At 48.1% G+C, this 16,893-nt stretch overlaps 3 protein-coding genes across 3 annotated transcripts; 1 reads left to right on the top strand and 2 right to left on the bottom strand.

The window, feature by feature from the left end:
• The first annotated feature begins 2,316 nt into the window (after positions 1 to 2,316).
• LOC108028606 (mucin-2) lies at positions 2,317 to 13,375 on the top strand. The gene is made up of 4 exons (XM_044094866.2): positions 2,317 to 2,417; positions 6,018 to 6,085; positions 6,154 to 6,392; positions 6,452 to 13,375. Exons 2-4 carry the CDS (start codon positions 6,044 to 6,046, stop codon positions 13,278 to 13,280), a joined length of 7,110 nt encoding a protein of 2,369 aa, XP_043950801.1. The 5' UTR covers positions 2,317 to 2,417; positions 6,018 to 6,043; the 3' UTR covers positions 13,281 to 13,375.
• An 86-nt stretch (positions 13,376 to 13,461) lies between these two features.
• On the bottom strand, positions 13,462 to 15,195 carry LOC108028729 (dipeptidase 2). The gene is made up of 3 exons (XM_017100691.3): positions 14,222 to 15,195; positions 13,943 to 14,118; positions 13,462 to 13,883 (listed from the first exon to the last, which is right to left on the bottom strand). The coding sequence occupies exons 1-3, from the start codon at positions 15,053 to 15,055 to the stop codon at positions 13,538 to 13,540; spliced, it is 1,356 nt and encodes a 451-aa protein (XP_016956180.1). The 5' UTR covers positions 15,056 to 15,195; the 3' UTR covers positions 13,462 to 13,537.
• A 118-nt stretch (positions 15,196 to 15,313) lies between these two features.
• On the bottom strand, positions 15,314 to 16,782 carry LOC108028730 (integrator complex subunit 15). The gene is made up of 2 exons (XM_017100692.2): positions 16,576 to 16,782; positions 15,314 to 16,517 (listed from the first exon to the last, which is right to left on the bottom strand). The coding sequence occupies exons 1-2, from the start codon at positions 16,673 to 16,675 to the stop codon at positions 15,496 to 15,498; spliced, it is 1,122 nt and encodes a 373-aa protein (XP_016956181.1). The 5' UTR covers positions 16,676 to 16,782; the 3' UTR covers positions 15,314 to 15,495.
• Positions 16,783 to 16,893: the final 111 nt, after the last annotated feature.

Genomic DNA, 16,893 nt, shown 5'->3' with positions numbered 1-16,893 from the left:
AGCGTCGTAATTCGAGACTGATAGAAGGGGGTTCATTAATTTAGGTTTCGTACCGAGTTTCTCATTTTTTAATTAGTTTTAAATTTAATAATCACACAATTAGCTTTGGTAAAATACTTATTAATATGGATCTTGCATTGAAAAAGTGTTATTCCGTTTCCAATGCTTAAATTGATATATGGACAGTCTTAAACGTCAGAAACCAGGCGCATAAATATCTAATTGTTATTTTCTTGTTTGCTAGGCATGGAAATTAATTTTATTCGCCTTAAAGGTGTGTTTGAACCATCAAAACTTGTTGGTGAACAAGTGATTTTTACTTCTGCCTATTTTCATGTTCAGCTATGTCCGGTAATAACTAAGACTCTCAGCTCTGGGTCGCGAATTTGTTTTGTCAGACCCGCCGACTGTATGCAAGAATATGTGATCTTCGCTGATCCACGCCATAGATATTTTGTCACACCCTTGATGGTACCAAAATCACATTTTCTATCATAACCATTATTTTTAAAATTTTATGTTTGGGCCCACAGCATTTCATTATGCCTTGAAAAGCCCAATCAACCGAAACTGTATGCAATGTATAAAGGTGGGTTTTTTGTAAATATGAAGGAACCATCTAGTAGGTACTATGAGGGAAAGTAGTCGAATGGGAAATACCAGTTAAAAAGATAGAAAATAATTCGACTTAACTACGTTTTCTTTTAAGAGTAACAGATATATTATGGCATAATATAACAGTACTATTATAAAAAATATCGGAGTCCTTGTAGATGTTAATCCGTTGATCTAAGGGCTCATTCCAGCTGATTCATAGTACTCTTCGAGTACCGGGTACAATTAAATTGCAGTCTAGGTTACGTGATGTTTGTCAAAGGCAGAAGCGGCTTCGGCACCTCTGCTATCGCGTTCCGATCGTGCATGCATATGGGTATGGTTTCGGGTTCGGGCTTAGTGTGGTTAAGGGAATACCTTACCATCCATCTCCATCCGTATTCTTCCCATGGCGACAGCGCCGAGCGCCGCCTTACCACTGCCTTACCAACTCGCCATGACCGTTGCCATTTGGCTAAAATCTATCAGCATCACGAAGCGGACGCTGGGCTTCCAAAACTTTGAATACTAATACCTGTTAGGGATGACCAGGCATCGACTAGGCTTTGGCTCAGCCAAAGCCAAAGCGTCAACCTGTCCGCTATGCCGGCTGTAGTTGCATGACAACATCTCCATCGCCAGCTCCATCTCCATATGGCCAAAGTCCCCCTCCCCCACTAGTATAGGTCGTTACAATGACGGATTTTGACTCTTTGGCCCTAAAAGCACACCGGCGAAGGTGCAGTTTTTCAGCTCAGTTGTCGGTTGTCGGTTTTCAGTTTTCAATTTTTTCCCCTAGCTACGAAATGTGCCAGTCGCGCGCTTGGGTCAAGATGGCTAAAACGGCGACTCAGATGGCTAAAACGGCTTAGACGGCGTGTGGACGCTGCTCACGCGTCGCTCTGCCCACGAACTGCACATGAATGGAAAAATTAGTTGGCTCCAGGCATTGGGCTACTGGATGCTCTATCTATGAGCAGTCAATTAGGAGGGCTTGATATTAATGACGGCGAAATGATGCAACGATAACGCCCATGAAAAACCCGATCGTGATACCCTTAGATACAGATCCCAGATATTATGATGGCCTTGAGCTCTAATGACCGTGTAAAAAGTGGGAAAAAGGTTGATGGCTTTGATGGGTATCATTATCAATAACTGATTATCAAAATATTTAGTTTACAGTGATAGTACCTTTTAGTAAAAATTAAAATATACAACAATACGACTCTTTTCAATACAAATATCTTCGAATTTGATTAACGTCCCAAAATACATTAAAATGCATATTGTTTACAGGTAAGCTCCCGGCAATCCTATAACTTGTTTACGCTGACAAACAAATTGAAATTTATTAAGATTTTATCACCTGACCTTTCGCATTTTGAAACTTCACTTGAAAGCTGGTGCTGTTAGCCTTTTTTCGGCTGCTCAGAAGATAAATCCTAATCTGAATTCTTTTTGTATATGTTCAGTGCTGTTGGCTACCCGTTTAGTGCTGCGAATAAATAAGTATAACTTGCCAATAAATCGTAGTACCCGGGTCCAGTGGAGTGTGCGTGTATAAAACCACGAGCGACGTAAAATAAACAACAAAATGTATAGAGCTACTAGCATTGGCGCTTTTTTGTTGCTGTTGCTGTTTTATTTTACTTGCCGCGTCTTTGGATTTTGAGGCAATATCCGAAACGATTTTTGTTAAATCATACGCCGTGTGTGTATATAAGCGAAGACGAGTCTCTTCGGCGCTTAGTGCGGCAACGTCCACTTCGCCAGCTGCATCCTAGCGCTTTTCCCCCAAGCCGAGTCCACAAGCCAGTGCCGTAAGTCCAAGTCCAGCCGCCAGGTCCAGTGATATTCTGAGAGATGGCCGATTGATTGGTCAATGTGTTCCACTAAGAGGCCATCAAGTGATTTTACGTGCGCCGTTCATTAAGGCCACCAATGTGAAGCGATTTAATGTACTGCATGTGAACGGTCCCAAAGTGAACTCAGTGATTGCTCAAGAACTTGTCTGAAATTAATGCAAATTCGACAGTGCAAATACACATACTATTCTGCGGAATTGAAATCAACAAAAATATATATTATCATATTTGTGGATCACTGCAAAACCCTTTTAAACCCTTTTATGTTAAAAACACAAAAATAAGGATTTATTCAATATAACAATAAAAATGATATCATATTTTTGGATCTTCGTAAAAGCCCACTTAGTTAAAAGAACAAAGTTAAGGATTACCAAAACATAAGTTTTTTAAAAAGAATTGAAATATAACAGAAATGGGTAATTACATTTTATACTTTGGAACCCAACTCAAAAAAAAAATAAATAAAATATCATTTGATATTTATGAATCATCGTAAATACCCCTTATAATAATTTTTAAAATCACACAGCTATAGATTTTCAAAAATCATATCTAAATTTGTATCTAAATTTGTATTGGAAAATTATCATGGAGCGTAAAATCACTTTTTGGAACTATTTTCAAAACAATAGTAAATAGTTATACATAAAAAAAGCTGGGTGAGCTTCATAGGAAATGTATCCCTTAAAACATATTTAATTATTATTATATAATTAAAGGCCCACGCCGTTTTGACCTTGTATTTACATTTAGCCGGTTGTCATATAAGGTGCTGAGAAAAAGTCGAAAGTGGAATGTCAGTGACGCAAGTAATTATTATTAATCCAAATGCAAAAATGTTACAGGTATGACAGAATCGTATAACTGAAATAAAAAAGCCCAACTTTCGGGTTAAACCCGAAATACCTTGGATTATAAAATCTCACGGCTTCTAACTGCGTATATTTTTTATACTTGCACAAATGTGCTGCGGAGAAGATCAATTGATTTAGCGTTTCGGGATTATTAAATAGCATTATTTTTGTAAATTGCCTTACTCGTTTTCAGCATTTCTTTGTAACGATTTAAACGCGAAACAAGTTCTCCAGATCCGGTGTTCGAATGCCATTTGCATTTCATTGTTAATTTGTCAATATTGCTAACTGTTTTTGATTCGGCTAAGTACACCGAAATATAATTCACAAATTAAGAACGCGGCGTTTTTATAGCCCATTTTTGAGTTCAACAACCATAAAAGTTTGTGAAATAAACAAAAATATTGGTTGCGGATGGTAATCTATGCAAAGCATCCATAAATACCCCATAAATACCAGTGTGCAACACAAAAATGTAAATTAGACTGCTTATAAGATGACTATGATCAGCTCACAAAGTTGGCGCCTTGCCTAAATTGGCCATAAAACAAATCAAGAGCCGGCCATAACAGATAGCCACAATGCAAGATAGTAGCATTTCACCAATTTGTCGACGATTTCAATCCAAATTATGAGAACCTGGCAGCCAAAGTCGGCTAAATCAATCGCCGATTTGGTCTACAGTATATGGCACAATAAACACATATGCATAGCACATTGGGGCCCGCGGTCTAATCACCTGTTCGCCGTGATTAATACCCAGATATACGCCTATGCGAGGCGCTGAAATGTCAGAAGTTCAGGGTGAAGCCATCAATGTCCAAGTTGTTTTTATTAACGCTCAATGGTTAGCCAATACAATTGAAGATGATTGTTTGTGAACTGGGCACACACTCAGGACCCGCGGGCGGAACACCCATTCTTCGGTTTTCGCGTTTCGACACCCAAATCGCCCAAATCAATAATGGCTTTTCAAACCTATAATTGCCCAATTATAATTATTCGTAGATTTAGTAGAATTATGATGGCTTACCTATAAATACACCTGCTCATATTCTAAATATCGTACTTCAATCGAAATACGCGATTCAGGTGTTTGTCTAGCAAATTAAATAAATGACCTGACCATTAATCTTGGGTTGGCAAATAACTATATCTTGAAGTTATCAACTGGCGAACATAAAGTTAAGGTATAGTTAAGAGCGGGCAAAAAATAGTCAAATAAATGAGCAATTTTTTGACATAGTGAACCAATTTTTATCAAATTGGCATAATTATGCAGTCATATAAAAAACAAACGTGCCAACTGAGATATCAGGCCAATGCTGTGAGCCAGCAAAAACCCGAAAAAATTGGGTCGTCGGAAAGCAGGGAGCAAAAGAGATACCATATTAATCGTGTTGAATATGAATCGGATGTATGAATGGGCGATGTTTCATCACCATCAACTGGACCTCTTGCCAAATTCGAGGTGTTTTTTTTTTACAACCGAGACCATGTTGTTTCTGGGAACCGATTAACATCTTGGAAAAGAAGGGGAAAATGTGTAGATCATTATAGGGAAGAATCAATAATTAGGGAACTTGAGTTATTCATCAGGCAGAACATGAGTTTATCATTGAATGCGAGCTCAGAGTGACGCAAAAACATCTAGAAGACTTCACACGCCAACTCATCCGCCATCAAATGGTACTTTTTCGTCTCGTTAGCCTAATGCTTGGAATAACCTAGACAAAAGGGGCCACAATGAAAAAGCACCTAATCATCCGGGCTAAGAGCCCAGCATCTGACCATCTGAACATCACTAGCTGTGGCAAAAACAAGAGAGCCATCAAACTGCAGAAGCCAATGCCACACAAAAGGCCCCAAATCGAAGCGCCTTTATCAACGGGGGCTAGGCAAACAGTCGAATGGGCACTCGTCACTATTTGTTTCCCTGCTCCCTTCGAGCTCCGTGTGTGAGTCTCGAACTTATGGATTTTGAAATCAGCAGCATTTTTTCTCTTTTTCTTTTAAAGGTTAGTTGTATTATTTAAAAACCAAACCCGTTTTAGTGGCGGTGCAGCACCCTCCGTTCGTCGGGCAAAAGAGGTCCGGCTGTGTAAACACCCGACAGGTTGCACTCAGCCGTAATTAGCGATAAAGAAGATCTTACCTCATCTCACCTCAGCGCCAGAGATCGGTTGACAAACTGCTATCTTGATTTTCGGCGAATTTGCCTTTTCGTCACCTTTACGCTTTGATATATGGTTTTTTAGATCTCGCCGAAGAAGCCCTTCTTCGCTGAGCTTCATCACCCATGACTCACCCCAAAGGAAGGTCGATCGGGGGACTGAATTACCGCCGAAGTACCCATAAATTTAAAGACAAATCAACAGTTAAACTTTAAAATCGTAAACAGAAATATTATCTTGTTGTTTACTGTATTACAGAATACATTTAAAACAAATGTGCGGCTAGGATAAGCAACATAAATTGTTTCTGCTTAATTCTTAGCATCGTAAGTTGAGGCAGCCTTTAAATTTTAGTAGACCCTACTTTCAATACAAAAGAATACCTCCATATACAATATACAAGATAAATTTTTGGTTAACCACTAAATAAGCCATCAATTAAGCTGTCGAATTTCTGAAACCGTAAACAGCTTCCAGCATATGCCATAAATACGTTTTATAACTTTTAATTAACCGTATTTCAGAATAAAGCTTAAGACTTCAATTAAAGATGGTCAACTTCGGCCACATTTTCGTGTGGGCCTTGCTCTTGGTACGTAGTCTCGGATACCCATCTAGAAATCACAAATATATGATTATGGTTTTTCGTTTAATGTCAAGGTCACCACATCGGCCACTGATCTGAGCGATGATGAGGCGCTGAACGAGGTTTTGAGCGAGCTCGACTTTGACGACTCTTCGCCGAGATTAACGCGCGACACATCTCTGTCGGCCAAGCACATCGAGAAGATCGATGTAAAATGCGACCAAGGCGGTGGCATGATGGTGGAGGTGGAGTTCTCCGAGGACTTCGAGGGCGTCATCTACAGTCAGGGATACTACAATGACCCCAAGTGCAAGTGTGTAGTTGTGTCATAGATACCTCCGAACCTTTTCCCTAACTACTATCTTAAATTAGCTACGTGAAGGGCGACAGAGCCGGTCGCAGTTTCACATTCACAGTGCCATACGAGGGATGCGGCAGCAAGCCCTCGTGCTCCGTCTGCGCCTCCATAGAGAACATCCTGATCATCCAGGATGACAGGGATATTCAGAACAGCTTCGATATTGCGCGAAAGATCTCGTGCAGTCGGGGCGACGAGCGCGAGAAGACTGTCTACTTCAAGCCATTTGTGGTGGACATGCTGGAGGTGATCTCGGTGGACACACCCAGTGGTCCTGTGGAGTGCTGGATGGAGATCGGAACGGGTAGTCCGCCGAACATTAGGCCCATTCAGGGCACTCTTACCCTCGGAACTGACATTACGTTCACCATAAACGTAAAGCACGCTGAACAGGCGTGGGACATAAATATACTACAGTGTTATGCCTCAGACGACATGGACTTCGAGGCCAGAACCACGAAGAGATTGCAACTGTCGGACAAAAGGGGGTGCTCCATCAAGGAGAAAATCTTTGGGGAGTGGCGGAAGTTCGAAGCGCCCTCCAGCCTGACCTCCACTTACTACAACACACTGAAGGCCTTCAGGTTCCCCGACAGATCGCAGGTGTATCTGAAATGTGACATCGAACTCTGCAACGGAGCGTGCAAAAGGGACTACACCTGCGGCGTTGAGAGGTCAGGTCCATGCCCTGAGGGATCAACTGACCCCCAGTGTCTGCAGGAACACCTGATTTCGCCCAAGCCTCGCTGCTATCCGGGATCTAGAGAACCGGGGTGTCCCACGCCCACCTCCCAGCCACCGACCACAATCAGGATTCCAATAGCCTCAACATTCACGCCAAGGCCACGTTGCTACCCTGGATCCAACGATCCAAGTTGTCCGCAAACCACTCAGACACCCTCCAAGCCTAGTTGCCCTCTGGGCTCAACCGATCCCCGTTGTCGCGTTGGCCCACCGGCCACCATAAAGCCAAGGTGCTATCCAGGATCAAATGATCCGGAATGTCAGCCAGCTACCTATCTTCCGCCAACAACAAGGAGAACTCCGGCTCCAACGACCAGGTCACGTTGTTATCCGGGATCAAGCGATCCTGAATGCCAACCCAAAACCAGGCCGACCGTTACTACATCGCAGCCGAGATGCTATCCTGGGTCATCCGATCCAGAGTGTCAACCAGCTACCTACCTTCCTCCGACCACCAGGAGAACTCCAATTCCAACAACCAGAGCCCCCATAACCACATCAAGTCCAAATTGCTATCCAGGCTCAACGGATAGCCGCTGCCCACAGAAACCCCAAACTACTCCACGGCCCAGATGTTATCCTGGATCGCCAGATCCAGCCTGTCAACCTGCCACGCGTGTAACGCAGAGACCAACAACTCAACAGCCAAAGTGCTATCCCGGCTCATCTGATCCGGAGTGTCTGAACTGTTTCCCGGGCTCGCCAGATCCGAGATGTCCGAAGGTTCCAACCACCAAGAAGGCGGGATGCTTTGATGGTTCAGATGATCCGAGGTGTCAGCCGGCCACCTACCTTCCTCCTTCATCTCGTCGTCCGCCCACAATCGCTCCTAAGCCCAGATGCTATCCAGGTTCACCAGACCCCAGTTGTCCGCAGCCAACGACGTCAAGGACACCTGTAACCACACCCAAGCCTAGGTGTTATCCCGGCTCTACAGACCCGAGTTGTCCACAACCAACTCAACCAACCACAATAAGGGTTCCTGTGACTACACCGAAGCCTAGGTGCTATCCGGGATCTAGTGACCCAGAGTGTCAGCCAGCCACTTACACGCCTCCGACGACTAGGAGGCCTGTGACCACCTCCAAGCCGAACTGTTACCCCGGCACGACAGACAGGCGGTGCCCACAAGAACCAGTGACGACACCAAAACCCAGATGCTACCCAGGCTCGCCCAATCCAGAATGTCAGCCTGCCACGTACCTGCCCCCAACGGTACGAACGACGCCCGAGCCAAGGTGCTATCCGGGATCGAGTGATCCTGATTGTCAGCCAGCTACGCCTCCGACAACTCGAAAGCCCATAACTACGTCCAGGCCCAACTGTTATCCAGGCTCCACAGATAGTCGCTGCCCACAGAAACCGGCAACGACTCCAAAACCGAGATGTTATCCGGGATCAACAGACCCCTCTTGTCAACCAGCAACATATCTACCCCCCTCGACAGCAAGAACCACTGTTTCTCCAACCAAGCCAAGGTGCTATCCTGGCTCAAGTGACCCCTCTTGCCAGCCACCAACAACAAGAACGCCAGTCACCACATCCAGACCAAATTGCTATCCAGGCTCCACTGATAGTCGTTGTCCTCAGAAACCCCAAACGACTCCAAGGCCCAGATGTTATCCTGGATCTCCAGATCCCTCCTGTCAGCCTGCCACGCGTGTAACTCAGAAGCCACCACCTACGCAACAGCCAAAGTGCTACCCCGGCTCATCTAATCCGGAGTGTCTGAATTGTTTCCCGGGCTCTCCTGATCCAAGATGTCCGAAGGTTCCAACCACCAAGAAGGCGGGATGTTTTGAGGGTTCGGATGATCCCAGATGCCAGCCTGCCACTTACTTGCCGCCAACAACTAATCGAACTCCCACAACTGCACCCAAGCCAAGGTGCTACCCTGGTTCAACGGATCCAAGATGTCCACAAACCACGCAGCCAACAACAAGAAGGCCAATTACGACAGTGAAACCACGGTGCTATCCAGGATCTAACGACCCTTCATGTCAGCCAGCTACTTACTCGCCTCCTACCACAAGAGTACCTGTAACAACATCCAAGCCAAGATGTTATCCAGGCTCGCAGGAACCCGAGTGCCAAACTGCCACCAGGCCACCAATTACCACGTCCAAGCCAAGATGCTACCCAGGATCTTCAGATCCCGAGTGTCAGCCAGCCACTTACCTGCCTCCAACATCTTTTAGAACAACCATTCCAACCGTTCCTACGACCAGAAGGCCTGTGACTACATTGAAGCCCGATTGTTTTCCCGGCTCAACAGACAGACGCTGTCCAAAGGAACCAGTGACGACACAGAAGCCCAGATGCTACCCTGGCTCACCTAACCCCGAGTGCCAACCTGCCACTTACCTTCCTCCCACAACACGAGTCCCAATTACTACGGCCAAGCCAAGATGTTATCCGGGTTCAAACGATCCCGATTGTTTGCCTCCGACCACCAGAATTCCGGTGACTACGTCAAAGCCCAACTGTTATCCAGGCTCTTCCGACAGTCGTTGCCCTCAGAAACCTCAAACTACTCCGCAGCCTAAGTGCTATCCCGGTTCATCAGACCCGGAGTGTCTTAACTGCTATCCTGGTTCGCCAGATCCGAGATGTCCGAAGGTTCCAACCACCAAGAAGGCGGGATGCTTTGATGGTTCCGATGATCCGAGGTGTCAGCCGGCCACCTACCTTCCTCCTTCATCTCGCCGTCCGCCCACAATCGCTCCTAAGCCCAGATGCTATCCAGGTTCACCAGACCCCAGTTGCCCGCAGCCAACCACATCAAGAAGGCCTGTAACCACAATCAAGCCTAGGTGTTATCCAGGATCAACAGACCCCAGTTGTCCACCACCAACTCAACCAACCACGATAAGGGTTCCTGTGACTACACCGAAGCCTAGGTGCTATCCGGGATCTAGTGACCCAGAGTGTCAGCCAGCCACTTACACGCCTCCGACGACTAGGAGGCCTGTGACCACCTCAAAGCCAAACTGTTACCCTGGCTCGACAGACAGGCGCTGCCCACAAGAGCCAGAGACGACACAAAAGCCCAGATGTTACCCTGGCTCACCGAATCCTGAATGTCAACCTGCCACTTACCTCCCACCGACAACAGGTGGCACAACGGTTCCTACAGCTAGGCCCAGGTGCTATCCAGGCTCTAACGATCCCGATTGCCAGCCAGCCCCAACAACCAGAGCTCCTATTACTACATCGAAGCCAGTTTGTTACCTAGGATCAACGGACAGTCGTTGCTCCCAGAAAACGCCTACGACCCCAAAACCAAGGTGCTATCCCGGATCTACTGATCCTGAATGCCAGCCTGCAACCTATCTGCCTCCAACAACTTCGAGGCCAACTATCCCTACAACCAGGCCAAGGTGCTATCCTGGATCAACCGATCCCTATTGCCAACCGAAAACGTATGCCCCACCGACATCAAGGCCAGTGATAACTACATCGAAGCCCAGATGTTATCCAGGCTCTTCAGACCCCGAATGTCAGCCAGCCACTTATCTTCCACCTACAACGAGGCAAACTACAATTCCCACTTCGAAGCCAAGGTGCTACCCAGGATCCAGAGACCCAGAATGTCAGCCAGCCACTTACTCGCCTCCGACAACCAGGCTACCTGTGACCACATCGAAGCCTAACTGCTATCCAGGCTCTACCGATAGTCGCTGTCCCCAGAAACCACCCACAACTCCGCAGCCAAAATGTATTCCCGGCTCATCAGATCCGGAGTGTCTGAACTGTTTCCCGGGCTCGCCAGATCCGAGATGTCCGAAGGTTCCAACCACCAAGAAGGCGGGATGCTTTGATGGTTCAGATGATCCGAGGTGTCAGCCGGCCACCTACCTTCCTCCTTCATCTCGTCGTCCGCCCACAATCGCTCCTAAGCCCAGATGCTATCCAGGTTCACCAGACCCCAGTTGTCCGCAGCCAACCACATCAAGGACTACAGCCAAGCCTAGGTGCTATCCAGGCTCAACCGACCCCAGTTGTCCACAACCAACTCTGCCAACCACCATTCGGACTCCTGTGACTACATCTAGGCCTAGGTGCTATCCAGGATCTAATGACCCCGAATGTATACCAGCAACTTATTCGCCACCGACGTCAAGCTCCCAAATCACTACTTTTAAGCCCAGATGTTATCCTGGCTCAAGGGATCCTGCATGTCTGCCGGCAACTTATGCGCCTCCAACTTCAAGGATTCCCGTGACCACATCCAAACCTAATTGTTATCCCGGCTCGACAGATAAGCGCTGCCCACAGGAACCGGTAACGACACCTAGGCCCAGGTGCTATCCTGGCTCACCCGACCCCGAGTGCCAGCCCGCTACTTACCTGCCACCTACAACCGCACGCCCAACGGTGCCTACAACCAGACCAAGGTGTTATCCAGGCTCCAGTGATCCCAGTTGTCAACCAGCTACATACTCGCCCCCAACAACTCGAGCACCCCTAACCACATCGAAGCCCAATTGCTATCCGGGATCAACAGATAGTCGGTGCCCACAAACGACGCCCAAGCCAAGGTGCTTCCCTGGATCTACAGATCCGTCCTGCCAACCTGCAACTTATCTTCCACCAACCACCGCAAGACCAACTATTCCCACAACCAAGCCAAGGTGTTATCCTGGCTCAAGCGATCCTTACTGCCAGCCACCTACTACATTACCGCCGACAACCAGAGCTCCTCTTACCACATCCAGGCCAAATTGTTACCCGGGCTCCACTGATACTCGTTGCCCTCAGAAGCCGCCAACTACTCAGGAGCCAAGGTGCTATCCCGGCTCATCAGATCCGGAGTGCCTGAATTGTTTCCCGGGCTCTCCTGATCCAAGATGTCCGAAGGTTCCAACCACCAAGAAGGCGGGATGTTTTGAGGGTTCGGATGATCCAAGATGCCAGCCAGCTACCTACTTGCCACCATCGACTTATCGCCCGCCCACAAGTGCACCCAAGCCAAACTGCTATCCGGGCTCATCAGATCCGAGGTGTCCGCAAACAACTGTAAGAACTCCGGTTACCACACCGAGGTGCTACCCGGGATCTCCTGATCCTGACTGCCAACCTTCAACCAGAGCCACCGTAACCACTTTGAGGCCGAGATGTTATCCTGGCTCAAGTGATCCAGAATGTCAGCCAGCTACCTACTCTCCTCCCACTACAAGGACTCCTGTGACCACTTCCAAGCCAAACTGTTATCCAGGATCGACAGATAGGCGTTGCCCACAGGAACCAGTGACGACTCAAAAGCCAAGGTGTTACCCAGGCTCACCTAATCCCGAGTGTCAACCCGCCACTTACCTCCCACCGGCGACTGTACGCACTACAGTTCCTACGACTAGGCCACGGTGTTATCCGGGCTCCAGCGATCCCGATTGCCAACCTGCAACATACTCGCCTCCAACAACGAGGACTCCTATCACTACACCCAAGCCACGTTGCTATCCGGGCTCAAATGATCCTTCCTGCCAGCCTGCTACTTATCTTCCGCCGACCACAGCAAGCAGGTGCTATCCGGGCTCGACAGATCCTGAGTGTCAGCCTGCAACATATGCTCCTCCCACGACAAGAGCTCCCGTCACCACATCCAAGCCCAACTGCTATCCGGGCTCCACGGACAGTCGTTGTCCCCAGACCACACTGAGACCGAGGTGCTTCCCAGGCTCCACGGATCCCGAGTGTCTGCCGGTGACCACTGTGAGAACGCCAACCGCTGGAACCACACCAGTCTACTGCTATCCGGGATCTATCGATCCACGTTGCCCGGACTCCGGATACAGGGGCACCAGCCGTATTCCTGCCACCTATCTGCCGCCCCTCAGTGACCCGGGCTACGACAGGACCATTCGAAACGCGAAGAGCCTGTTCTTCAGTGAAATCAACCACTTGGCACTCACCGATAACAACGTCTTCGAGCTGGACGACGACGAGAGCGAACCCTCGAGGGCGAAGCGCGAGTTGAGGCTCGACGAGGAGGACCTCTTGTCCAAGAAGATCATGAAGCGCGAGTCCAGCGAGCTACCTTCAGAGCAAGAAGTGATTTCCCTGACCCTCGGCGTGAGGACTGGCATCAGTGTAAAATAGTCGTTGAAGGTCTAGTAGATGTTAAGCATAACAATATTGTATCACCATACACCGATATGTATTTACCTAGAATGATATTGATTAAATATAAACTATGTACAAATGTAAACGAAGGATAGGGCTTTGAATGGGCTTTGCTGGGGCCACCCACTTCCAGTTACTCCAGTTCACACCAAGTCGATTGTACTTTAATAATTTATTTAAATATTTTAGTAATTATTTAGAACAAACGCTTGAGCCAAATTAAGTGGCTGATCCTAAGACTCGGGATAGCGGCAATAGGAATTGCTTTCGATGGACTCGTGCGGAATCCACTCCTCGTACAGGGGCAACCGGTTCTTCAGGGTCTCGATCTCGCGCAGGATCCTCATCACATTGCCGCCGACCAGCTTCTTGATGGCTGCATTGCCCCACACCCTGTCCCTGGCCAATTCGGCCAGCAGCAGGGCATAACTCTTCGGAGCTCCACCCAGTCCAATGTGGTCCACGCCGGCCACCTTGCGAACATAGTTTATGGCAGTGATGGCCTCTCGAACGCCCAGTGTCCGATCCCCACAGCGCTCCAGGTTGAGTAGTATAACTCCGCCATTTTCCGGCAAGAGGCTGTGGAATACATCCGTTGGCACAAGTTCCAGAGATATATTATCTTTAGAAATGCTCACCTGAGAACATGATCGGGAATGGAAGCCGTACTGCTACTATTGCACATAGAAAGTGGTGTCGCGTTTGTGAGTAAAACGGGCGCCTTGGCGGTTTTTAAGACGGCCAGCATAGCAGCCTCGCTGAGCATCGAAATCTCCACCAGCATTCCCAGGCGATTCATTTCGAAGAGCATTGTCTGAAAATTATGTCGATTACATTATAATATGTACTGAGGATACCAACAGATGAACAGATATGTCTGCCGCCACACGCACAGTATGCAACAGAGGTCTACCCACCTGTCCGAACTCGTTGAATGAATTCGTCACGTTCTCCTCGACGAGATAATCTGGTCTTCGTATGGCTGCCGCCGCCCAAGGAGTGGTGCACTCCTGGCTCGTAATGGACACGAATCGAGCTCCCAACAGGTAGATGGAGCGCAAGACGGCCGTGCTGGTGCCCAGGGCATGGCCCCCACTTATGCCCATGAGAACGGCCACTTCACCACGGATGTGGGTCTGTTCCATCTCATCCGCTGACTCCACAATGTGCATGGAATCCGTGGCAGCTGTAATCCGCTTAGCCTTGTCAATCCCCTCCAGAGTGAGCTGCACTGCATCCAGGTACTGGGCTCCACATGGCACGGCAATGGGCCAGAGGACAGCGCCAATGTGATTCTGTCGCACCTCGAAGAGATTGCTGCTGTTCAGGTTCATCGTGCTCGGCGGCTTCCAGGAACCCTCGATCAGAGGCGATTCGGTCAGCAGGCGGCGGATGAAGGCGAGACGGGCCTCCAGGAGCGACGAGGAGCGCAGCTGAAGGGCCAGCGGAATGCCTCCGGCCATGGCAATGCACACGAGCACTAGACCGACGCCCAGCAGAATCTTCCGACCTCGCGATCTCTCCGGTCGTTCGCCCGACGATTCGCTGCACGAGTCCTTCTTGGAACTGTAGGTGGGAATGCCCCCGTTGGAGCACCTGATCTTCTCATTCCCACCACCAAACTTGGTTATCTCCGCGGGCAGTTCGATGTCTGCTATCTCCGTGAACACAAAGCATTGCTGCTTGCAGTGCGGCTGATGTTGGTGCAGCGGATGGACCTCCAGGAATTCGCGACTCGGTACGGGATTCATTGAATCCTCTGGATTGCGACAGGATTTACCAGTTATTTCCCCAGTCGAGGGTTCCTGCCGTCGATTTCGATTCTATTCAACAAGCTTGCACCGCGGAGAAAGCTTGAAACTGGGATACTATCGATTTTTAACACTTCCTTGCTTCTCCCGTCACCAGGTCACTATATTCCCTCAAGGACATGCGCGCTGAACCTTTGTTTGTCTTAGTATGGCAGCATCCCAAAGTGAGCGGGCTTAGAAAAACTTTTAAAAATCAAATACAATCTATACATACTTTTAATTCTTTGAATAGATTTAAGCTAGGTTAACATACTCAAGCAATTTAGAATACGAAAATGTTACACTCCCGGATCTTTTATAAATGAATTAGATTAAACTTGGGTATTGCAGAAAGATCAACTTACTTTTAAAAAAGGCTTTATATTTAATTAAATATTCTACTACTTTTTATGGGCTTCTATAACGATCTTCATCAGCTTGTGTGGCGGCAAGGATTCCAGAAGGCAAAGAAGTTGTATCTGATTGGTGATGCAGTTTGAGCTCAGCGCGATTTGCACGGCTTGGGCGAATCGCTCCATGCACTTCTGATAGGCTGCATCCGTGTCGGGATCCGTTTTGGATTCCCCCAGCCGGGCACAGTAGCTCTGCAGGGATTTCACGATCTGCATAAGATCTTGGCTGGGCAGAGCTGTCGATTCGCCACTGCTGACAAGCTGCTGCAGGGCTCGCAGGAGGGATAGGTGGAGATTGCTGTAGGCCTGCCGATTGGAGACCAGAGGAGCCAGGACCACCCAGCGCAAGAGTCCTGCCAAAGGGGTGGCAAATGGCATGGCTATGGCGCCGGCGGGCAGGACCAAAGGTTGCTGCGATGCCTGACACAGCGTGGGATTCTCCGTCATCCATTCGGTTATGGTGTCCAGCAGGGCATCTGGCGGGGGATTCAGGGTCTGCGAGCGCTGCTCATTGAGATACAGATCCGCCACGGCGACCATAAAGTTGGCCGCAAAGTGCGGACCCACCATGGGCAGCTGCTTCAGTTGCTCCGGCGTTTTTCTGGAGTACGAGATGAAGTCGCTGACTATGTTCTGGGCCACCTCCAGGCTGAGCGGCGTTTTGCAGCCCACCTGCTGCATCCACGTGCCGGCCGAGGAGAGCAGCGGGGCCACAGATCCGGAAACCGCTGTGCTGATCAGCCGGGACAGCAGTTTGGATCGCTGTGGGGTCAGATGGCTCCCGAATAGCGACAGGAATATGGCGTTGCGGGTGGCATCTCTTCCTGGCCGCGAGAAGTACTCGATCAGCGCTATGATCAGCTGGAACTCCTGGAATAGATTCATCTGGCTGATGGGTAGCGCCTGCGACTTGCGCACATCTCCGTCCTTGGTGGTTCGCTCCAGGAATATGTACTCCGATATGATTTGCATCACCATATTCTGCTTGTTCCGGCTGGCAATTAATGTTTCTGCAATTATTAATTTAAGTTTGTAAAGTGTGCAGAAATAAGGGAATTTAAACATTACCAAGTCGAGTAAGTGCCTCCACAGCACAAGTGGGATAGTTTTCCAGCTTCATGTCGCCCTTCCTCAGCAGGGACTTATTGCTGTCTACCGACAAAGACATCTTAAGCTCCTGTACTATGATTTATTAAACAATCCCTGATTTATGAAATATAAAAGCGAATAACATAACATAAACAAACAAAATTCAGTGGTGGGACATTTTTCGATTGGCAGATCGATAGTTTCTTCTGACAACTGAGCCTCGGTCACACTGACACTGATTATCCGCTTTTCTCCGTAAAACCAACGGATATTAAATTCAAACATACATTTTCCAGA

Source organism: Drosophila biarmipes, chromosome 3L (assembly GCF_025231255.1).
Source record: "Drosophila biarmipes strain raj3 chromosome 3L, RU_DBia_V1.1, whole genome shotgun sequence".
Taxonomy (NCBI): domain Eukaryota; kingdom Metazoa; phylum Arthropoda; class Insecta; order Diptera; family Drosophilidae; genus Drosophila; species Drosophila biarmipes.
Note: the sequence above shows the minus strand (reverse complement) of the source record. Positions and strands in the feature narration are given on the sequence as shown.